Genomic DNA, 24,867 nt, shown 5'->3' with positions numbered 1-24,867 from the left:
AAGTGGACTTGCTTTTCACAACCTCAGGATATCCCAAAGTAATTTACTTTAAATAAAGAACTGTTGAAAGGTAATCATTTTAGTAAGCAGCAACCAATCACTGTAAAGCAAGCTCCCATAATCAACAACGTGAGAAAGGCCAGATAATTCGATTTTGGGTACAGTCAACATTGATACGTACCGTTATAAATATTTTCAAAGCATATTCGTATGGCCTAGGTAGTACAGAAGCACGATACAAAGTATTTAATATTCCATGTCATGTATTTTATTATTCTCATAATTGGGCCCTCAAAGTGCAGTTTGGACAGAATTATAAAACTAGGCAGGTTTACAGCTTTTCTTGAGATTTACCCAGTATTTTCTGTTGTATATCATTCCATTGTTCTCAAGTTCTCTCTCAGGCATCAACTCCAGTACAAGCCGTCCCTCTGAATGGTTGTTACATTCGCGCACGCTCTCTCTGCAATCTGGAGTTGTATGTTCGCGACACTGTGTTCCAGGCATCCATATATCGATCCATACACATAGCTATACATTTCTGCAAGATATAGTAGAGACAGCACGGTGTGATTCTGATTTCTACACACATGAATGTTGAGCCACAGATTTACTACATGTGTTGAAGATGTTCTTATTCCAAACACAGACTCCCCTTTGTGGCAGCCCAATCAGTGACGTCAGAGACATTATAGTGCAATTGTTTAGGCACACACAAACAGAAACACCCAGGTATGAATCATCTTACAGGTGGGGCAACATTACTGCAATGTTTTCTGATGCAAAAAAATGTTTGATGTGTCAAATACCTATTGTTTTATGCTCTATTAAACAGCAATGCTTGGATTACAAATCATTCTTTTCTCTCAAAATGAAAAAGGTCCCGACCCCGAAAAGTCACCCATCCATGTTCTCCGGAGAGCTTCCTAACCCACTGATTTACTCCAGCACCGTGTGTCTTTTTAAAAAAAGAAATGCATACAGTAACCAGTGAGAGAAGTACAACTAGTAATATCCATGATCAGTGACATGAAATTAGAATTAAGTTGACAAATTTGGGAGGTTAGAAGGCAATTTAAATAGTGCCAATTCAATGTTCATACCGCTGGGTTATAAGCTACCCAAGCAAAATATGAGGTGCTGTTCCTCCAATTCTTGATTTTATAAGGGTGTCAGGGATTATGGGGAAAAGACAGGAGAATGATGTTACAAGGGGAAGATAGATCAGCCATGATTGAATGGCTGAGTGGACGATGGGCCGAATGGCCTAATTCTGCTCCTAGCACATGAATTTGTGTGTGACTTCACTCTAGAGTAGCTTGGGTAGCTTGCAACCAAGCGGTATGAACATTGTATTCCCTAATTTTAAGTAACTTCTACTCACACTCTCCTCCTATCCCCCCCTTGCCCCACCCTAGTCGATTTACCAGTTCCACAGCTCTCCTCTTCAGTGTTTTGCTCTTCAGATCACACCTTCCCAAGCTAACAATGGACTTACCAGGCACCACCCTGCCTGAGGTCATTTGTGTCCGGCCCTGATTGGTTCTGGTCTTTTGTCGCCTTCACCTTAAACCTATGTCCTCTGGTCCTCAATTCACCTACTCTGGGAAGAGACTCTGTGCATCTACCCGATTTATTCCTCTCATGATCTTATACACCTCTAAAAGGTCACCCCTCGTCCTCCTGCGCTCCAGGAAATAGAGCCCCAGCCTACTCAACCTCTCCCTATAGCTCAGATCCGCTAGACCTGGTAACATCCTCGTAAAGTTCTTTGTATCAACTGACTATTGTCTAATCCAGTCCATCATCTCCATCAGTTGTTCCCAACAGCAATAGCAACAGAAACACTGTTGAAACGGAAAGCTCCATTCAGTCAGTACCACAGCCTGATGATTCTCAACCAATAAGGCCCACCAAGTGTTTGACCTGAAGCTCACAATAATTAACATCCGTGAGGAGACTCTTAGGTTACCCAAGAGAAAACACTAGGACCAGCTTTGTTTGTTTATATTTTATTTTGAACATGTAAAACAAAAAAAGATAAAAACAAAAAAGATAACGATAAAATGAAATGAACGATAAACCTATACACAACTCAATAAATTCTCATAAAAAACGCAAATTAAATCTTACATGTTCGAAAAGGAGTAGGAGGAAGTATAGACATATTTATTCCTACACCTTCTCCGCTATTCATCAATTAATTCACAAACTTTTTTCTCATCTACATATATATATATATATACACACAGAAAGGTCTCGACCCGAAACATCACCCATTCCTTCTCTCCCGAGATGCTGCCTGACCTGCTGAGTTACTCCAGTATTTTGTGTCTACCTTCAATTTAAACCAGCATCTGCAGTTATTTTCTTACACATACATATATCCATATATATGCCACATATACATACAAATATGCACACATGCATATATGCACACATGTAAACATACATACAAGCTTGATAAGAAACATTAGGATATCCAGGAGCTAATTACTCACAAACGTCAGATGTTAAAATAATAAACTAACACACCTCAAATACAAAATATCCCAAACCTCCAGGCACAATAGCCGGCAAAAAGCACGACCCAAAAGAGATGGTTATTGAAAATAGCGAACAAGATCACTGTCGCATAACCATAATGATTATGAAATCTTCAGTGACGACATCTATGACGCAAGTATCCTCGATTCAATCCCAAGCTACACAACCTGCTACATCCTCAGCACTAATCCATCCCAATCAGTGGACATTCAAAGCCTCCAGGACGGACAAAGCCTGTTGGAGAGATCAGGTTCATATTCACCTCATCTGGAAACAAAGATAGCACGACAGGCGTCTGTCTCCAAAACACCATCATCGTGACCATCTTCAAGAAAGGCGAAAAGTCCAATTAAGGAGACCTGCTAAGTCCTATAGAGAAAGCCATCGCAAGAATCGTCTTCAGCAACCTTCTCTCTCTACCTCCCAGGTTCACAAACCTAATTCCATCCATTAAGACATACAATGGATACAATTTCATTGCATAATACAAGAAAATCACAGAACACCAACTGCTGCTCAAGGCCCTCTTCAAACTTCAAAAAGCTTTACACACCACCTCCTCAGAGGTAATTACAGGCAACCTCAAATTTGACTATACTCAGAAATCTATTTGCATTCTTTGCATGCTGCAGGATAATATGCAAACTATGACACTGACCGACAGGAAAACATCCCAGTGCAGGATGGAGCAAGCAAGGCTGTGCCATTGAGCCATATCTCTCCTCAATGATCCTCGCTGAAATAATGAATACACTTGACCATGTGCTGATTCAGAGGCCAAGCTCCAAATCATTGTTCACTTATTCACTGAACTATACCAGAGGTGGGAGCTTACACTCACCGTTGCCTCTAGCAAGGCTAGAGTTCTCCCCCAAATTCACCTTGCCACAGAATATCACCCTCCAACAATCTAGCTTCAAGATGAGATCTGGAAAATGCAGATCATTTTCCATATCTCAGCTAAACCAGACATCAACAACAAATGTCGTTCACCTCCAGAGTTGCAGCACAACCTGCAGTAAATTGTGGAATGGACTGTATGCCATTATCCCAAATCTGGCACCAGTCAAATGGTTTAGCAAGCTGCAACAATTTTCACCCATCTGTATGCATCACAGGCATGGATAACGTAAGCATCAGAATAGTACCACCAATACAAAATTCTCCAAAATCATTCGCAAGATAGATAAATCAACATAGACTCAAAATTCTGGAGTAACTCAGCAGGACGGGCTGCATCTCTAGAGGGAAGGAATGGGTGACCTTTGGGATCGAAACCCCCTCTTCGGTCTGGATGCAGCCTGTCCCGCTGAGTTACTCCATCATTTTGTGTCTATCTTCGATTTAAACCAGCATCTGCAGTTCTTTCCTACACATAGATGAATCAACAGCAGATCCTCTCTCAGGCCAGCATTCCCACCACTATTGTCATGTTCAACCATCTCTGGTGGTTGGGTAACATCATCCATGTACCCAATACTAAATTCCCAAAAGGAACACTCTACCCCACGCTCCACCACACCAAGATTTCACCGACAAAGGGAAATCTTCAAGGACATTCTCAAACTCTCCTCGTTTAAAAAAAAGGTGCGTCTCACCAACTCGCCCCTTGTGTGTAGGGAATGGATGCGAAAGCGGGATAACACAGAACCAGTGTGAACGGGTGATCGATGGTTGGCATGGACTCGAAGGGGCCAAAATTAAAGTTAAAACTCATGAATCCCCGGATTATGAGTAGATGAAATGGGGAAAGTCCAGCCAGGAAGGTACTTTGAGTCTCTACGATGAGTGTGTAGAGGCCATCGAAAAGGAGCAGAGAGATCTCACAGTAACTCAAACAATGCAGCTCTCCCAATCTTTCAGCCAATTCATTGTATTCTGCCAATGTAATTCAGATCAGCCAATTTCAACAAAATCAATGTCAGTAGCAGACATTTGTAAGGTCATTAGGAATAGTGGAAGAATTAGGCCATTCGGCCCATCAAGTCTACTCCGCCATTTAATCATGGCTGATCGACCTCACCCTTCTAACCCCATTCTCCTGCCTTCTCCCCATAACCTCTGACACCTGTATGAAACGACAATCCCAGCAAATGCCAGAAACAATGTTCAGCTAACAAAGACAACGTGTTATGCGATGCGGTTATCAAGATAGTATCACATCCTACAATTATTTCAAGACAAGACCTTTAAATAGAACAATTCTTGGTGAAACTCAAATTTCAGTGTACACGTGACAATAAACTGACCCTGACTCCTTGACCTTGAAACCTTGCATAATGATTACCTGCTCGGAGTTGTCCAATGAACTTCCTGGCTTGCCAATGCACTTTCTAAAACACTTATCAGTCATTCTCTGAAATGAAAGCAAAACATGAATTTTTATGGAAGACACAAATTTTTTATTCCCACTTCGAATTCCACATGTAAATCAAACCTCCAATAAATTTCCTTAAACATACTATGCAGTTTTGGTCTCCTAATTTGAGGAATGACATTTTTGCTATTGAGGGAGTACATCGCAGGTTCACCAAGTTAATTCCCAGGATAGCAAGACTAACATATGATGGAAGTCCAATCCCCTCCCCTTTCTGCGTTCCGCAGAGACCGCTCCCTCTGGTCCACTCGTCCCTTCCTACCCAAACCACCCCATCCCCAGGCACTTTCCCCAGCAGCCGCAGGAGATGCAACACCTGTCCCTTTACCTCCCCCCTCAACTCCATCCAAGGACCCAAACAGTCTTTCCAGGTGAGACAGAGGATCACCTGCACCTCCTCCAACCTCATCTATTGCATCCACTGCTCTAGATGTCAACTTCTTTACATCGGCGAAACAAAACGCAGGCTCGGCGATCGTTTCGCTCAACACCTTCGCTCAGTCCGCCTTAACCAACCTGATCTCCCGGTGGCTGAGCACTTCAACTACCCCTCCCACTACCAGTCTGACCTTTCTGTCATGGGCCTCCTCCAGTGCCATAGTGAGGCCCACCAGAAATTGGAAGAACGGCACCTCATATTTCGCTTGGGCAGCTTGCAGCCCAGCGGTATGAACATTGACTTCTCCAACTTTAGATAGTTCCTCTGTCCCTCTCTTCCCCTCCCCCTTCCCAGTTCTCCCTCTATCTTCCTGTCTCCACCTATATCCTTCCTTTGTCCCGCCCCCTGACATCAATCTGAAGAAGGGTCTCGACCCGAAACGTCACCATTCCTTCTCTCCTGAGATGCTGCCTGACCGGCTGAGTTACTCCAGCATTTTGTGAATAAATACCTTCGATTTGTACCAGCATCTGCAGTTATTTTCTTACACTATGATGAAAGAATGGGTCGACTAGGCTTATTCACTGGAATTTAGAAGGATGAGAGGGGATCTTATGGAAACATATAAAATTGTTAAGGGATTGGACAGGCCATATGCAGGAAAAACATTCCTGATGTTGGGGGAGTCCAGAACCAGGGGGTCACAGTTTAGGAATAAGGGGTAGGCCATTTAGGACTGAGATGAGGAACAACCTTTTCACCCAGAGTTGTGAATCTGTGGAATTGCAGAAGGCAGTGGAGGCCAATTTACTGGATGTTTTCAAAAGAGAGTTAGATTTAGCTCTTACAGCCAGACAATATTGTCTATTGTCTAGCGGAATCAAGGGATATGAGGAGAAAGCAGGAACGGGGTATTGATTGTGGATGATCAGCCATAATCATATTGAATTGCGGTGCTGGCTCGAAGGGCTGAATAACCTACACCTGCATCTAATTTCCCTCTGGGATGAATAAAGTGGTATTATATGGCAAACGCCTCTGCTGTCACGCTGTGAAAACAGAGAGGGTGAGACGGAGTTTCTTCCCACAGGCCATCAGGACTGTTAACTCTCATATCACCAGGAACTAATTTAATTTACTGTATTAATTTATTTTTTGTGTTAAAAAAAAATTCTATTCTGTTTTGTAGTTTTAGCACAATCCGCTTTCATTTCACAGCACATCTTGTATATGTATGTGACAAATAGTTGACTTGACTATTGTAGAGATGTCCTTGCAGCGAGTCCAGGCCCCACGTGGGTGCACCCCGCAGTGACCGTTGCCCTGCACTCACGTCAGAGGGTCACGCCTCCGCGACGTGCTGATTGGGGCGGCCATTGGGCAGCAGCATTGTGATTGGTGAGTCGGCCTGTCAGTCAGACGCCGGCCCCGTCCCGTCCCCTCCCCCTTCTCGACGATCCCAGTCGTCATTTCGCCGTCGTCCAGGCGAGCAGGCCGCGCCCATACCCACACCGTGTGGCGACGGTAAGTTCACGATGAATAACAAAAAAAAATAACCTGTAGTAGTTCCTGGGCGTTGGCTACGGCGATCTGCAGTTTCACCTGCTCCATGATGGTCCCCGCGTCCACCTTGCCACCGCCCTGGGCGCCTGAGGAAAAATCTGAGGGGAAGTTGTCCATGGCGCTCGTTGCTGCAGTAACTGGCCGAGCTCACACTGCGTCTGCGCACTAAATGCAGTTGAGCCGAAATGCGACTACAATACCCAGGCTGCCTGGCGGCGAATGTGTATACGCATGCGCATTGCAGATGGCGGACTATCTGGCCTACAATACCCATACTGGCCGGCGGTGAATGGATATACGCATGCGCACTGTAGGTGGCGATCTAAGATTGACTACAATACCCAGACCGCCCGGCGGCGCAAGAGTAAACGCATGCGCACTAGATAGACACAAAAAGCTGGAGTAACTCAGCAGGTCAAGACAAGTCAAGTTTATTTGTCACATACATATACAAGATGTGCAGTGAAATGAAAGTGGCAACGCCTGCGGATTATGCTAAACTACAAACAGAATAGAAAAAGAAAAAAAACACAAAATATAAATTAATACAGTAAATTAAATTAGTCCCTGGTAGGAGTAGTCAGGCAGCATCTCAGGAGAGAAGGAATGGGTGACGTTTCGGGTCGAGATCCTTCTTCAGACTGGTTAGGGATAAGGTAAACGAGAGATACAGATGGTGATGTAGGGAGATAAAGAACACTGAATGAAAGATATGCAAAAAAGAAACGATGATAAAGGGAACAAGCTGTTGGGTGAAAACGAGAAGCTGGTGCGACTTGTCTTGGGTGGGAAAGGGATCGAGCGAGGGGGAATGCCGGGGCTATCTGAAGTTAGAGTGGCCAGAGATCCTAGGGTGACAGAGGAACTGGAGGAAATCCACATTAGGCAGGAAAAAGTTTTGGGTAGACTGATAAATCCCCAGGGCCTGATGGTCTGCATCCCAGGGTGCTTAAGGAGGTGGCTCTAGAAATTGTGGACGCATTAGTGATTGTTTTCCAATGTTCTATAGATTCCGGGTCAGTTCTTGTGGATTGGAGGGTAGCTAATGTTATCCCACTTTTCAAGAAAGGAGGGAGAGAGAAAAAGGGAAATTATAGATCAGTTAGTCTGACATCAGTGGTGGGGAAGATGCTGGAGTCAATTATAAAAGACGAAATTGCGGAGCATTTGGATAGCAGTAACAGGATCGTTCCGAGTCAGCATGGATTTACGAAAGGGAAATCGTGCTTGACTAATCTACTGGAATTTTTGAGGATGTAACTAGGAAAATTGACAGGGGAGAGCCGGTGGATGTGGTGTACCTCGACTTTCAGAAAGCCTTCGACAAGGTCCCACATAGGAGATTGGTGGGCAAAATTAGAGCACATGGTATTGGAGGTAGGGTACTGACATGGATAGAAAGTTGGTTGACGGACAGAAAGCAAAGAGTGGGGATAAATGGGTCCCTTTCAGAATGGCAGGCAGTGACTAGTGGGGTACCGCAAGGCTCGGTGTTGGGACCGCAGCTATTTACAATATACATCAATGACTTGGATGAAGGGATTAAAGGTACCATTAGCAAATTTGCAGATGATACAAAGCTGGGTGGCAGTGTGAACTGTGAGGAAGATGCTATGAGGTTGCAGGGTGACTTGGACAGGTTGTGTGAGTGGGCGGATGCTTGGCAGATGCCGTTTAATGTGGATATTCACTTTGGTTGTAAGAATAATGTGAGGTTATTCACTTTGGTTGTAAGAATAGGAAGGCAGATTATTATCTGAATGGTGTCAAGTTAGGAAAAGGGGACCTACAACATGATCTGGGTATCCTAGTGCATCAGCATGCAGGTACAGCAGGCAGTGAAGAAAGCCAATGGAATGTTGGCCTTCATAACAAGAGGAGTTGAGTATAGGAGCAAAGAGGCCCTTCTGCAGTTGTACAGGGTCCTAGTGAGACCGCACCTGGAGTACTGTGTGCAGTTTTGGTCTCCAAATTTGAGGAAGGATATTCTTGCTATTGAGGGCGTGCAGCATAGGTTTACTAGGTTAATTCCCGGAATGGCGGGACTGTCATATGTTGAAAGACTGGAGCGACTAGGCTTGTATACACTGGAATTTAGAAGGATGAGAGGGGATCTTATCGAAACGTATAAGATTATTAAGGGGTTGGACACTTTAGAGGCAGGAAACATGTTCCCAATGTTGGGGGAGTCCGGAACAAGGGGCCACAGTTTAAGAATAAGGGGTAAACCATTTAGAACAGAGATGAGGAAAAACTTTTTCAGTCAGAGAGTTGTGAATCTGTGGAATTCTCTGCCTCAGAGGGCAGTGGAGGCCAATTCTCTGAATCCATTCAAGAGAGAACTAGATAGAGCTCTTAAGGATAGCGGAGTCAGGGGGTATGGGGAGAAAGCAGGAACGGGGTACTGAATGAGAATGATCAGCCATGATCACATTGAATGGCGGTGCTGGCTCGAAGGGCCGAATGGCCTCCTCCTGTACCTATTGTCTATTGTCTATAAATCAATATTCATACCACTGGGCTGTAAGCTGCCCAAGCGAAATATGAGATGCCGTGTGATATCTTGAGCTCAGACACAGAATAACAAGTTAACTCACTGCTGACCGGAACATGACTGCACAGCTGTACTGTGGTTTATTCAATCATTTACAATCCTCCAACCAAAGGTGGCACTATTAAATCTCCTTCCACCCTAATAAAAAATCATTTCCTTGTGGACATTTTGTTTTGAATATATATCCAACGGTATGAAATTATTACAATCTTGTCTGATAGTTTACTTTTATATAACCTGAATAAAATGAGGGCATCATGCATATATGTTGCATATACAATGATATGTGCATTTCAGGAAATAACTTCACAAATTTAACCTAACCACTGGGTTTCTCCTTCTTTCTGGATATCTTCTCTGACCAAAGGTTTCTGACTGTTTAGAACCACTTGGACTCATTTTGAATCGCGTCAAGCCTTCCTTTTGACCTACTTTCATAGATTCCAGTCCATCAGTCAATTTTGTTTGACTGTCAACCCCACTTGAACCTCCATTTTCAAGTTGATTCAAACTCTCACTAACTTGTGTACCTTCTTGTACCATTTCTGGTTCATCTGGTACCTGTACTTGAGTGGTAACCCAATTATCTGACTCGTCTAATTGGTCTGATTTCAACCCTGTCTGTGCTTGCATAGGCATGACATGGTCAATGTGTACTTTTCTCACCTTTCCACTTCCAAACATCTTGACCAAGTATGTCCGTGGTCCGCACTTTCTCACTACTCTTGCAGGTAACCACTTCACCCACTTGTGATGATGGTTTTTCACCTTTACCTTCTGATTAAACTCAACACTCCTTTCCTTTACTCTTCTTCCGTCATGATATGCTTTTTGTTTCTCCTGACTTCTCTAGAAACCCTTTCTGGCATATCCATTGACAAAGCAGTTTCACAAGTTGTTTCATAGGCCAGGTCATACACCGTCATCAGCTTACTTCGGATCCACTCACTTCTCAGTCCACACACGAAACGGTCTCTTAACGCCCGGTCTTGGAAATTTCCAAAATTTCAATGAATTGATAACCTTTTGAGTGTCACGATAAAATTACTAATAACCTCCTCCGGAAGTTGGCATCTCGTTCCAAAATGATAGCTTTCAGCTATTTCTAAGGGCTTAGGGTCATAATGTTCTGTTAACTTCTTCAGAATATCCTTCAATGGCGTGTCCTTTGGTTTGGCTGGAGCTAATAAATTCTTTACTGTATCATAAACATCGGGACCCATTTCAGTGAGAAAAATTGCTCTTTTCCTAGTTTAAGAAGTGTAAGAAAATAACTGCAGATGCTGGTACAAATAGAAAGGTATTTGTTCACAAAATGTTTGAGTAACTCAGCAGGTCAGGCAGCATCTCAGGAGAGAAGGAATGGGCGACGTTTCGGGTCGAGACCCTTCAGACTGAAGTCTGAATTTTCCTAGTTTGAGTTGCTTCATTCAACCGTCTTGATTCTGCATCAGAAACCTCTACTTCAGTGATGTTAATTGCAGCAAAAAACATCTCTAAACGTTCGGTGTACGCACAGACAGACAGACAGACAGACAGCAAGGAACTGCAGATGCTGGTTCATACCAAAGAAAGACACAAAATGCCGTAGTAACTCAGTGTGTCGGCATTTTTGAAGAACTGCCATCGGTCTGAAGAAAGTACCCAACCTGAAGTGTATCCATGTTCTCCAGAGATGCTGCCTGACCCGCAGAGTTACTCCAGCATTTTTTGTCTTCCTATTGTTATAATCCAGCTAATGCGATCACATAGTTTAATAGAAGCCTGGAAGTACACACCTCTAATTCATATCACCTTTTGACATATATTCAAGAAAATATCTAAGGCAGTTTGAAATGATTCTCAAGTTTTTTATTCGTGGTTTATTACTTGCATTTACATTGAAATCTCTATAAATCTATTAAGTTTGCAATGTTTTCCCAAATTATCCTTAATTCCTTTAGTAAATTATTCCCTTTTCTTTCACCCATTATATTTGAATTACATTATATGAAGCATTGAATCTCCCATTGTTACAGTTTTAGTTTTATCCATGTTGTTACCATCCATGGCTAATTTAAATGTAGGCAGCAAAACATTTCCACAATATTTAGAAACTTTCCTGTCCCACTGTAATGATATTTTAAAATCATGTTCCCATTTTCCTATTATTTCTATTGTCCTGTATCCTGGTATATTTAACTCTCATTCTAGCAGAAGCTATATCCAGATTTACTTTACTTTAGACTTTAGCACAGAAACAGGCCATTTGGCCCACCGGGTCTTCGCTGACTGGATGATCTCTAGTGACTATTCTCCTATTCACATACAAAGCCCGCAACAGGCTTGCCCCCCCCCCCCCCCATATCAAAAATCTTCTAACCCACCACTCTATCTCCAGGTCCCTCAGGTCGGCCGACTTGGGGCTACTCACTATCCCGCGGTCTAGGCTTAAGCTTAGGGGTGACCGCGTTTTTGCGGTTGTAGCTCCTAGACTGTGGAAAATTGTATAAATTTACAATTTTAACCTAGTCAATTAACCTATAAACTTGCATACCTTTGGAATGTGGGAGGAAACCAGAGCGCCCAGAGAAAACCCACACCGTCACAAGGAGAACATGCAAACTCCGTACAAACTCTGACTACGTCCTGACACCCGTGGTCAGGATCGAACCCGGGTCTCTGGCGCTGTAAGGCAGCAACTCTACTGCTGTGCCACTGTGCCACCCCCATCTCAGTAACCATCTATAATCATTCCTATCCAACTAGCTTTATGCTTTCATTATTTTTAGTTTACATTAGTTTTGGCATTGCCATAAAGATGTTATTGGTATAAAAATATTTTCATTACAATGGCTTCTTCCCTCTTTGGAGTGTTCTGTCAATTTACCATCTAACTTGAATTCTACTAAACTTCTTATTTTACAAACCATTCCAGTTTTGGGTTTGGCATTTAGGCTTCAGTACGAGGCCTAAGATCTTCCAACGGAGGAGCGAATCTGAGGCTTTGGCTTGCTAAAATCCTAGGATTTGTAATAATTATTACCCAGTTTTAAACTCCAGCTCTTGATCTTTGGTGTGAAAACCAATACTTGTTAGTTCTTTTGAAGCAATGTTTTTTCCACCCACCCAGCGGTAAATTTTCAACTTTGGGCATAAATTGAACAAATTTTAACTCTTTTGGGATATATTTCACCTTTGCCAATTGTACAGAAATGCTTATTTCAATTCAAAGGAAAAATGAAATCAAGGAGGACACAAGGAACTGCAGATGCCGGTTTACAAAATCAGACCCAAAGTGCTGCAGTAACTTAGCGGGTCAGGCAGCATCTCTGGACAGAAGCAATGGGTGACCCTTCGGTCTCGACCCGAGATGCTGCCTGACCCGCTGAGTTACTCCAGCATTTTGTGTCTACCTTCGGTATGAATATTGACTTCTCTAACTTCAAATAACCCTTGCTCTTCCTCCCCCGTTTCGGGTCGGGACCCTTCCCATCTCCCCGTAAACTATGATTTGCTGATGAATAACGTACACACACCCAAGATAATGCATCGGCCCTTATCTGATAATATTCTCAATGTGATTATGTGTTTCTAATGATCCTGAAAATACTGTCAGTGATTTACGTATATGCAAACTGTGCACATGATTCCTTCTGTGGTTGGTGGGTTAATGATGACCTGATCACGGCACATTAAATTTTCATTCAGTAATTTCACCGGAGCAAAATCTAGTTTTCCAGAAGTCATAGCACGTATTTTCCTTTCCACCCTGACACTACTGAATTAAGTGACCTGAAGAGCAGACACAAGGAGATGTTAAAATTGGGGCTATGCAGAGAATAAACGTAAATCTCCGCTGCATCCCATGGTTTAAGGATAGCAGAGTCAGGGGGTATGGGGAGAAAGCAGGAACGGGGTACTGATTGAGAATGATCAGCCATGATCATATTGAATGGCGGTGCTGGCTCGAAGGGCCGAATGGCCTACTCCTGCACCTGTTGTCTGTTGTCTATTGTTTGTAACTTGGAGCTGTTCACCCTCGAATTCTAGCAGTTAAAAACCAACAACAAATATATTTGGGGGTATTTTGCACTAGTTGATAATATACAATAATGATATCTATTATCTCATTTGGTGTGTGTGAAAGCAAAAAAAAGCATAAACAAAGCAGTTTAAAAAAACACCAATAGATCACCTTCATATATATGAGAAAATAACTGCAGATGCTGGTACAAATCGATTTATTCACAAAATGCTGGAGTAACTCAGCAGGTCAGGCAGCATCTCGGGAGAGAAGGAATGGGTGACGTTTCGGGTCGAGACCCTTCAGACTGAAGAAGGGTCTCGACCCGAAACGTCACCCATTCCTTCTCTCCCGAGATGCTGCCTGACCTGCTGATTTACTCCAGCATTTTGTGAATAAACCTTCATATATATATATTACATTTCCACGAATTCCATAATCTCATTGTACAAATAATAAAAGTGGAGACGTTGAAGACTGAAGGGATGATCATAGACTGTCGAAAACCAAGAGAATCCATTGCTCCACAGCTGTGTTCAGCATCGAAATTCAAAGCCTTCGGCAAATCAGAAATAATGGCAAATCCTCTCAGATGATCATGATGTTTGCAATGAATCTGCGGAAGGCTTTGACCCGGCTGTAAACCCCAGGTAGATTCGCCCTCGCACAACCATCTCCCCAACTTGTAATTCCAAAGAGGGACCACTTTCCCGAATCTTCCCTGCAAATCAGTGGGCCACCGGAATCTCCCTGTAAACACAAATCCACTATCACTGCACAAAAGGCAGAAGGAAACATTGCAGGTTGAATGACCACCTCAATACACACTGCTCATGGGCTGCATCATTGGGTCCTCAGCTAAGACATACATTATACCCCCGTTTAACGGACTTCTTTATAATAGATAGACACAAAATGCTGGAGTAACTCAGCGGGACAGGCAACGTTTCTGGATAGATGGAATGATTGACGTTTCAGGTCGAGACCCTTCTTCAGACCTCAAGGTATGCCTACTTTGAAGAAGTTCCCCAATCTCCGACGAGAGTTCTGCAACATTCTTGCTGCTTCCCATCTGTGATTCCTCCCGTTCTCCAGCTCCACGACCACAGTTTAACCCAGGCTCACTACCACAGCCACGTTTGTTTTCTCGGTGCTTACCTGCTCCTCCATCTTCTGCTGAGTCTGAAGAAGGGTCTCGACCCGAAACGTCACCCATTCCTTCTATCCAGAGATGCTGCCTGTCCCGCCGAGTTATTCCAGCATTTTGTGTCTTATCTCTTTATAATGGATACCTCTTGCCTGTCTGTGTAGGAAGGAACTGCAGATGCTGGTTTATACCAAAGATAGACACAAAGTGCTGGAGCAACTCAGCGGGTCTGGCAGCATCTCTGGAGAAAAGGAACAGGTGACGTTTCAGGTCGGGTCGGAACCCTTCTTCAGCCTCTTGTACCTCCTGTACCTCTTGCCTGACGGGGGAGGGGAGAAGAGGGAGTGAGCGGGGATCGGATCTCTTTATAATAGATAGATTACCTGGCATGAATCCACTCCCCCTGCCACTTTCCCAGCGCACAGCATCCTGTCAGTGATCTGGTTACCGTACAGTTCCCAGCACAGGTAATCACTGATTACTTCTACTTCGGCCTTCTGTAGCACGTAAGACAAATAACCTGCGAAGGGCAAAACAGTGAACTAAGTTGTACTCGTCCAAAGTGAAACAAATATAGTCACTGATATCCTTCTCCAGCACTGAAGACCCAGTATGTTTACATTTTGTAGGACAGACCTCAAACCACACACCGGCATTTAACAAATTATGTATATTTGTGAAAATTATTCTTGAAATATTACATTTCCACGGGAATATATTTTTAATATATGTGTTCACAGGTTGTGATCAATATTGTGATCAAAAGCCAGCATTTATTATACACCTCTAATTGTAGCTTAATTAACATGTTTTTAGACTTTAGAGATATAGTGTGGAACAGGCCCTTCGGCCCACCGAGTCCATGCTGACCAATGATCATCCACACACTCGCACTATCCTACACACTAGGGACAATTCACAATTCACTGAAGCCATTTAACTTACAAACTTGCACTTTGGAGTGTGGGAGGAAACCGGAGCACCCGGAGAAAACCCACGCGGTCACTGGGAGAACGTACAAACTCCGTACAGACAGCACCCGTACTCAGGATCGAACCCGGGTCTCCGGCGCTGTGAGGCAGTAACTTCATCGTGCCATCCACAAGTTCTCAGCTTCTCAGACTTTGCAATTTTGTATTCCTGTCTTTCTGTGTCTCCCACTTTTCTCATCTTTCTCTTTCCCTTTACCACTTTTATAATTGTTTTCATTCTGTCCCTCTCTTCATGTTTTATCTCTGTTTGGTCTTGCCGTTCCCCAGTTTGCTGCTTGTCTCTTGTCTCGGCCTTGCCTTAGATTTGCACCATCCACCTCATTTAAACTCTGCGGTTCCCTCTACAGGCTATTTTATTGATAGCATTTTCTAACACTTTGTGTCTATCCGCTGAGTTACTCCAGCATTTTGAGTCTATCTTCGGTTTAAACCAACATCTGCAGTTCCTTCCTACATATTTATTTATAGCAGTGGCAGGTATTTGCATAAGAATAGTAGAGAGATATAATCGTGGAAACGCTTAAAAATGAAGGTCGGAAGATGGGTCCCAACCCAAAACATCATATGTCCATTTCCTCCACAGAGACTTCCTGAATTCCTCCTGTGCTTTGTTTTAACTTTTTATCCATACCTTAATGGTTGGATAGTTAGTTTAATGGTACCTGTGTGTTATTATCATAGAATTAGCACATGCCTGAACCAGCTCACAACACGAACATCCAGGAAGCCCAATGCATGGCACTTATTGTAACCCATTTCTCCTTCATACATCACCAACCAATTCCCGTTTGAAAGCCATATTTGAACCTTCTTCCACCATCCTTTCAGAATGAGTTGATACGTTCTAAGAGGAAGGAGGAATTTGAGGAAGGACGTTCTTGCTCTTGAGGGCGTGCAGCGTAGGTTCACTAGGTTAATTCCCAGAATGGCGGGACTGTCATATGTTGAAAGACTGGAGCGACTAGGCTTGTATACACTGGAATGTAGAAGGATGAGAGGGGATCTTATTGAAACATATAAGATTATTAAGAGATTAGACTCGCTAGAGGCAGGAAACATGTTCCCGGTGTTAGGAGAGTCCAGAACCAGGGGTCACAGTTTAAGAATAAGGGGTAGGTCATTTAGAACGGAGATGAGGAAAAACCTTTTCAGTCAGAGAGTTGTAAATCTGTGGAATTCTCTGCCTCAGAAGGCAATGGAGGCCAATTCTCTGAATACTTTCAAGAGAGAGTTAGATAGAGCTCTTAACCAGGGCGGCACGGTGACGCAGCGGTAGAGTTGCTGCCTTACAGCGAATGCAGCGCCGGAGACTCAGGTTCGATCCTGACTACGGGCGCCGTCTGTACGGAGTTTGTACGTTCTCCCCGTGACTTGCGTGGGCTTTCTCCGGGATCTTCGGTTTCCTCCCACACTCCAAAGACGTGCAGGTATGTAGGTTAATTGACTGGGTAAATGTAAAAATTGTCCCTAGTGTGTGTAGGATAGTGTTAATGTGCGGGGATCGCTGGGTGGCGCGGACTCGGTGGGCCGAAGGGCCTGTTTCCGCGCTGTATCTCTAAATCTAAATCTAAATCTTAATGATAGCGAAGTCAGGGGGTATGGGGAGAGGGCAGGAACGGGGTAGATTGAGAATGATCAGCCATGATCACATTGAATGGCGGTGCTGGCCCGAAGGGCCAAATGGCCTACTCCTGCACCTATTGTCTACTGTCTGAGAGCAGAATTAGGCCATTCAGCCCATCAAGTCTCCTCCGTCAAAGTTGATCTATCTTTCCCTCTCAACCCCCTTTTTCCTGCCTTCTCCTCATGACCCCTGAGCCTTTCAATCATTGAATTTCAGGTCATAAGTCTAGTATAGTTTAGTTTAGTTTAGAGACACCGAAAATGGACACAAAGTGCAGGAGTAACTCAACGGGTCAGGCAGCATCTCTGGAAAAAAGGAATAGATGCCTTTTCGGGTTGAGACCCTTCAGACTAAACTTAGTTTAGTTTAGAGATACAACATGGAAATAGGCCCTTCAACCCACCAAGTCCATGCTGACCAGCAATCCCTGATCACACTTGTTCTATCCTACACACTAGGGCCAATTTACAGAAGCCAATTAACGTACAAACCTGCATGTCTTTAGAATGTGGGTGGAAACCTGAGAACCCGGAGAAAACACACGTGGTCTCAGCGAGCACGTACAAACTGTACAAACAGCATCTGAAGTCAGGATCGAACCCGGGTCTCTGGCGCTGTAAAGCAGCAACTCTCCCACTGCACCACCCTCACCACCGTCCCTGCACAGTGTAGAGGCTTTGCTGCTGTCATTGAGACACAGAGTTCGAGGGCATTGAAACAAGCCAAAGATAGACACAAAAAGCTGGAGTAGCTCAATGGGACAGGCAGCATCTCTGGAGAGAAGGAATGACCCATTCCTGAATTACTCCAGTTGTTTGTGTCTATCTTCGGTTTAAACCAGCATCTGCAGTTCCTTTGGCTGAACTCGTCCATACTGACCAAGTTATCTGTAATAACTAGTTCCATTTGCCTGCATTTGACCCATATCCCTCTAAACCATTCCTATCAATGTACCTAACCATAAGACTTTTGAATGTAATTTCCACCACTCTCCTCTCTAAATAGACCACTCCACCCTAAAAAACATAGTAGGTCATGGCACCATTTTAGTAGGCAGAAACTTGCAGAAACATTTTAAAAGAAAAATAACAAAAATCTGTGAATTGATAGATGAGATATAGTCTGCATTTTTATGGTATCATCACACATACTGTTCCCCCAAAACACTGATTACACTGCGAGAGGCATACGAACGGCGGGGTTTCCTACTAAAATGGCTCCTTTGCGTACTACACTTCAATATAGGTGATTTCGACGGAGTGGACTATCTTGCTCTGCTCTATTATCTTTGCCCACTACCTCTTGCGTGAAGGAATTGCCCTCAGGCGCCCTTTAAAGATGCTCAGCGGGTCATGTAGAATTTCTGGAGCCAAAGGATGGGTGACATTTCAAGTCAGGACACTTCCTCAGACCACGTCTGCCCTTTAAATCTTTCTCCCGTCACATTTAGTTACGGACTCTCAAACTCTGGAAAGGGCACTGTGATCATTCATCGCACCTATGCCCTTCACGATTTTATAAACTCACTAGACCAAGTAGACCCGTTGGGCCCAAACCTCTCCTGCATTGATGCAGCACCGTCTCCTACCCCACTCACCCCCCCTTCCCCCCCTCCTCCGTCCCCCCCTCCCTCCCCCCTACCCTCCCTCCCTCCACCCCCTCCCTCTTCCCACCTCCCCCTCCCTCCTTCCCCCTCCCTCTCCCTTTCCCCTTCACCCACCTTATACTCCCTCCTCCCCCTCCCTCACCCCTCCCTCCCTAGGTGATAGATTTAAACTTTAAAATGTGAATAACTTTAAAAATATAACACCGATTTCAATGAAACTTCTTCCATTAACACCAAAGTGATGACGGTGAGTAAGGTGGGCCTAAAATTGTGGCGCTATCGTGTACTGTTTTGGCTGTAGTTCAGGAACAAACAAACAAACGAGGGTCTTCGCATATCATATCATATCATATCATATATATACAGCCGGAAACAGGCCTTTTCGACCCACCAAGTCCGTGCCGCCCAGCGATCCCTGTACATTAACACTATCCTACACCCACTAGGGACAATTTTTACATTTACCCAGCCAATTAACCTACATACCTGTACGTCTTTGGAGATTACTTCTTTTGCCAATTACCATAAATCTTTGCCTAGGAAAATAACTGCAGATGCTGGCACAAATCGAAGGAACTCCCAAAATGCTGGAGTAACCCAGCGAGTCAGGCAGCATCTCAGGAGAGAAGGAATGGGTGACGTTTCGGGTCAAGACCCTTCTTCAGACTTTGCCTTAAATCTTTGCCTTCGGCTTTTAGACCTTCTGGCAAAGGAAGCACTTTTTCTTGATTCAATTTGGCAAGGTCCTTGATGATTTTAAATATTCTATCACAGCCACCTTGCATCCATAAATTGTACAATCCCAATCATAAGAAGTGGCCTGAAGAAATTTGTGTGAAATGGATCTGGCAGCACAGTTAAAAAAGCGAGCTGTAAAGTCTGTGGTTGAAAGTCTGTGCGTCCATCTGTAAACCTACTGAAGACAGACAGACACAAAAAGCAGGAGTAACTCAGCGGGTCAGGCAGCATCTCTGGAGAAAAGGAATAGGTGACGTATCGGGTCGAGACCCTTCTTCGGCCTTAGAGTCAGGGGAAAGGGGAAACGAGAGATGTAGACGGTGGTGTAGAGAGTTATAGAACAAATAAATGAAAGATCTGCAAAAAAAGTAACGATGATCAAGGAAACGGTCCATTGTCGGCTGTGGGCTAGGTGAAAATGAGTGTAACACCCCCAATCCCAATCTTACACTATAATGCTAAACCATACAGAAGCTCAGAACAATGATGCCTACCCCCTTCTGATGTAGTGCCCCAGCCTGTAATGAAGCATTTCATTTCCTCTGAAAGCACGTGGTAGAGTGAAGGTAGGCAGGCAGGCTGAACGGTATTGGAGAGGGTGACAGGCTGAGTCAGTTCCATTAGGGCAATGTCATTATCCATGCTGTCGGCATTGAATTTGGGGTTAATGATGATGCGTTTGAAGGTTACTCTGGTGCCATTCTGTCCTGTGCGATACACTGTTCCCAGGAACCCGTGCCAATAACTCGGATCATTCATACTGCAAAAGAAAAAGTGGGTCAAACATTTGCTTGTTATTTGAAAACCACTTGAAAGCCATTTTAAGTTCATAAGGCACAAGAGCAGAATCAGGCCATTTGGCCCATCGAGTCTACTCCGCCATTCAACCATGGGTGATCTACCTTTCCCTCTCAACCCCATTCTACCACCTTCTGCCCACAACCTTTGATGCCCTTTTCTAATTAAGTACCTGACAATCTCCGCTTTAAAAACAGCATTTTTGCCTCCACAGCCGTCTGTGGCGATGAATTCCACAGATTCACCATCCTCTGTGTAGTCCACTTCCATTCTATTTATTTAACCTATTCAGTGCCACGCACAAGTCTACATGGCCAATAGTGTCAAAAAACTTGGCAGTGAACAGGTTAATTGTTCTTTTTGTCTCACAGTTCATTTTACTCCTCCCCCCTCTTTTTATAACAGGTGTGTTAAAGCCATTGTGGGTATGCTCATTGTTACAGAGCTGGTTCTTACAAATATTTCTTTACAAAAGTTCTTTAATCAGAGGTTGGTGAATCTGTAAAGGCGAACCCCTGACATCCATACTAGTCAAGAATCTATCTATCTCTGCCTTAAAAATATCCATTGACTTGCCCTCGGTAGCATTCTGTGGCAATTAGTTCTACAGATTCACCATCCTCACCACCCTTTTGCAAAAATCATGAGAGGAGTAGATCGGGTAGATGCACAGTCTTTTACCCAGAGTAAGGGAATCGAAGGCCAGAGGACATAGGTTCAAGGTGAAGGGGAAAAGATTTAATAGTAACCCGAGGGGTAACCTTTTTCGCACAGAGGGTGGTGGGGTATGGAACACGCTGCCAGAGGAGGTAGTTGAGGCTGGGACTATCCCAACGTTTAAGAAACAGTTAGACAAGTACATGGATAGGACAGGTTTGGGGCGATATGGACCAAACGCGGGCAGGTGGGACTAGTGTAGTTGGGACATGTTGGCCGGTGTGGGCAAGTTGGGCCGAGGGGCCTGTTTACAGGCTGTAACACTCTGACTATTACTTAACAAAACAATTCAGAAATCTTTCTATAACTTGCACATTTAAACAGCAGTCAGTATCTCAGATCTCTGATACTGAGAGTTTAAGGAGAAACTTGTTCCATATTTACAGAAATTTCTCTCTAAACTACTAGGTGGCGCCAAGTACAGATTATAGGCTCACACAGCCCTGGCAAACACGACGTTTACACTTTAGGGCGGGACAGTGGCACAGCGGTAGAGTTGTTGCCTACGGCGCCAGTGACCTGGGAATTTGAGGGGAAACTTTCACACAAAGGGTGGTGGGTGTATGGAACGAGCTGCCAGAGGAGGTAGTTGAGGCTGGGACTATCCCATCGTTTAAGAAACAGTTGGACAGGTACATGGATAGGACAGGTTTGGAGGGATATGGATCAAGCGCAGGCAAGTGGGACAAGGCAAGCTGGGACATTGTTGGCCGGTGTGGACGAGTTAGGCCGAAGGGCCTGTTTCCACACTGGCTGGCTCGCTCGATTTTATTATTTAAGAGTAAATTGGATAGGTATATGGATAGGAGGGGATTGGAGGGTTATGGTCTGAGTGCAGGTAGATGAGACTAGGTCAGGGAGAATGGTCGGCGTGGACTGGTAGGGCCGGACAGGCCTGTTTCCATGCTGTAGTTGTTATATGTTATATGTTATATGTATCACTCTATGACTGACTAAAAGAAATTGTTCCTCATAATGTCCATATATATCGGCACGGGCCTGGTATCGGTCAGAGACTTATTACATACTGTCGAACGCAGTGGGCAGCAGTGACCACCCAGCTGCTGGAGATCAGTGTCCCTCCACACACATGCTTGTTCCACAATGTATGGAGACTCATCTGCCAGGGGAACTCTCCAAGGGTGCTGTTTAATCCACCCACTATCTTCGTGCCGACCGTTAGAGGTGAATCTCCACAATCTACAAACAAAACTTGTCTCAGTTACAAGGTTCATGGCAGCAGAAAATGTAAATGGAGCGTTAAAGACAGCTCGAATAAATTAATAAATATCTCCAAAAAACCAGATTGCGGTGCTTTGTCATTTCTTTCATTCATTCATTCATTCATTCATTCATTCATTCATTCACTTAGTGAGCTAATTGCAAGCAGGAACGTATGGCTTGTGCAGCATTAAGTTTTGATGTGTTCACTGTCAATGTCAACACAGACATGCAACGCGACGTTGTACAGAGGGATCTAGGAGTGCAGGTACATAGTTCCTTGAAAGTGGTGTCGCAGGTAGACTGGGTGGTCAAGAAGGCTTTTGGCCTTCACCAGTCAAAATATTGAGTATAGGAGTTGAGAGGTTATGTTACAGTTATGTAAGACATTGGTGAAGCCACATTTAGAGTATTGAATTCAGTTTTGGTCACCATGTTATGGAAAATATGTTGTTCAGACAAGGGACAAGGGCGTTCCCGTGCGGGACAAAATACGGGATGTCCCGGCTAATACGGGACAGTTGGCAACACTACCAGGGTCAGACTTCTAGTCTCACTCTCATTGTGGATGGGATGAGGTGGGTGTACTCACTGCAGTTTAACTCGTCAGAGCCAGAGGCACAGTCGATGACACCGTCACACTTTGCATTGTGTTTATTGATGCAGCTGCTGTTGGAACACTGGAACGTGGTGGCTGTACAGTCAACCTCTGAAAGACGAAAGAATAATTTTAATCCACTGTTTTTAATACATGCGAGGAGTAGATCGGGTAGATCCTCAGTGTGTAGGAAGGATCAGCACCGAAGATGGACACAAAAAACTGGAGTAACTCAGCGGGACAGGCAGCATCTCTGGAGAGAACGAGGGTCTCGACCTCAAACGCCACCCATCCCTTCTCTCCAGAGATGCTGCCTGTCCCGCTGAGTTACTCCAGCTTTTTGTGTCTATCTTCAGGTAGAGGCACAGAGTCTCTTGCCCAGAGTAGGAGAATCGAGAACCAGCGGACATGGATTTAAGGTGAAGGGAAAAAGATTTAATGGGAATCAGAGGGGTAACTTTTTCACATAGAGGGTGGTGGGTGTATGGAACAAGCTGCCAGAGGAGGTAGTTGAGGCTGGGACTATCCCAACGTTTAAGAAACAGTTAGACAGGTACATGGTTAGGACAGGTTTGGAGACATATGGACCAAGCGCTGGCTGGTGGGACCAGTGCAGCAAGGACATGTTGGTCGGTGTGGGCAAGTTGGGCCGAAGGGCCTGTTTCCACACTGTATCACTCTATGACTCTAATACAGGGGGCTCCAAACTTTTCAGCTTGAGGGCCACATTATATATTTGGCACATTTTTGCAGGCCGTAGGAAAAAATAAAGAAGTGTGAGTTTTATAAATTTAATGAACTCAAAAAAGTTTAGACTAGGTTACGTTCGATTAGATTAGGAAAGGTTAAACTAGGTTAGGTTAGATTAGGTTAGTTTACATTAGGTTTGTATGGCAACAAATAAATAATATTCAATTTTTAAAAAGAGCTTGAAATATTGAAATATATATATTCCGTAGGTATACAATTATTTATAAAACAGAAAAAATACAGTGACCACCATTCGGGGGGGAGAGAGAGAGGGAGGGGGGTGAAGGGGAAAGAGTGAGGGGGGGAGAGAGTCGGGGTAGAGGGAGGGAGTCGGGGTAGAGGGATCAGCGGGTGGGAGCGGGAGCGCGGGGAAGGGGAGGGTGTCAGAGGGTCGCCACTTGCGGCGGTCTCTCTCTCTCTCTCTCTCTCTCTCTCTCTCCCTCTCCCTCTCCCTCTCTTTCCCCTCTCCCTCTCTCCCAGAGCCAGCGAGATCTGCGTCGCTGCTCCACTCTCTTCCCCAGCCCCGTCTCCCTCTAACGCAGCGAAATAAGAACAAACACAAGTGTAGTTGTTGTTCAGAAGCCCTGCATCCCCGGGGTGAGTGGCGGCGGCGGCGGCGGCGAGGAGGAGGAGCGAAGTTTCACTCGTGTTTGTTCGTATTTCGCTGCGTTCGAGGGAGACGGGGCCGGGGAAGAGAGCGGAGGAGCGGCGCAGAGCTCACTGGCTCTGGGAGAGAGAGAGAGGGAGGGAGCAGCCCCCGCTGACACCCTCCCCCTCCCCGCGCTCCCGCTCTCACCCGCTGCTCCCTCTACCCCGACTCTCTCCCCCCCTCCCCTCTCCCCCCCCCCCCCTCTCTCCCCAGGTTGAGCGGCGGCGAGGAGCGAGGTTTCGAGGGGGGCGCTGCGTTCTCTCTCCTTGTCCCGGCTCTGGGTCGGCAGCTTCTGCCTCCAGTCCGCGCTGTCCAAGAGCTTGCTGTGGGCCGGATAAAATCTCGTGGCGGGCCGGATGTGGCCCGCGGGCCATAGTTTGGAGATCCCTGCTCTAATACAAACCCTACAACTCCTTAAACAGCCTTTGTCAAATTCCTCCCTCTCTCAAATTGCATGAGAGAAGGAAAGTTACTGCAGACTGATCATTCTTTGTGTGGTCTTCTCTCTGTGCCTGCTTTATCATTCCTCTCCTTACCTGAAGGCATTTGCTCTCACTGGTGTATGGTGTAGGCTCTATTGCTGATCCAGCCCCACACCCAC

At 44.8% G+C, this 24,867-nt stretch overlaps 2 protein-coding genes across 2 annotated transcripts; both read right to left on the bottom strand.

The window, feature by feature from the left end:
• Positions 1 to 245: 245 nt before the first annotated feature.
• timm13 (translocase of inner mitochondrial membrane 13 homolog (yeast)) lies at positions 246 to 7,013 on the bottom strand. Its single transcript, XM_078423755.1, has 3 exons — positions 6,861 to 7,013; positions 4,835 to 4,903; positions 246 to 541 (listed from the first exon to the last, which is right to left on the bottom strand). Exons 1-3 carry the CDS (start codon positions 6,981 to 6,983, stop codon positions 443 to 445), a joined length of 291 nt encoding a protein of 96 aa, XP_078279881.1. The 5' UTR covers positions 6,984 to 7,013; the 3' UTR covers positions 246 to 442.
• Positions 7,014 to 14,014: 7,001 nt separating this feature from the next.
• Positions 14,015 to 20,292, bottom strand: LOC144607214 (transmembrane protease serine 6-like). Its single transcript, XM_078423894.1, has 3 exons — positions 20,028 to 20,292; positions 14,957 to 15,093; positions 14,015 to 14,176 (listed from the first exon to the last, which is right to left on the bottom strand). Exons 1-3 carry the CDS (start codon positions 20,290 to 20,292, stop codon positions 14,015 to 14,017), a joined length of 564 nt encoding a protein of 187 aa, XP_078280020.1.
• Positions 20,293 to 24,867: the final 4,575 nt, after the last annotated feature.

Source organism: Rhinoraja longicauda, chromosome 28, assembly GCF_053455715.1.
Source record: "Rhinoraja longicauda isolate Sanriku21f chromosome 28, sRhiLon1.1, whole genome shotgun sequence".
In the NCBI taxonomy this organism is placed as follows: Eukaryota; Metazoa; Chordata; class Chondrichthyes; order Rajiformes; family Arhynchobatidae; genus Rhinoraja; species Rhinoraja longicauda.
Note: the sequence above shows the minus strand (reverse complement) of the source record. Positions and strands in the feature narration are given on the sequence as shown.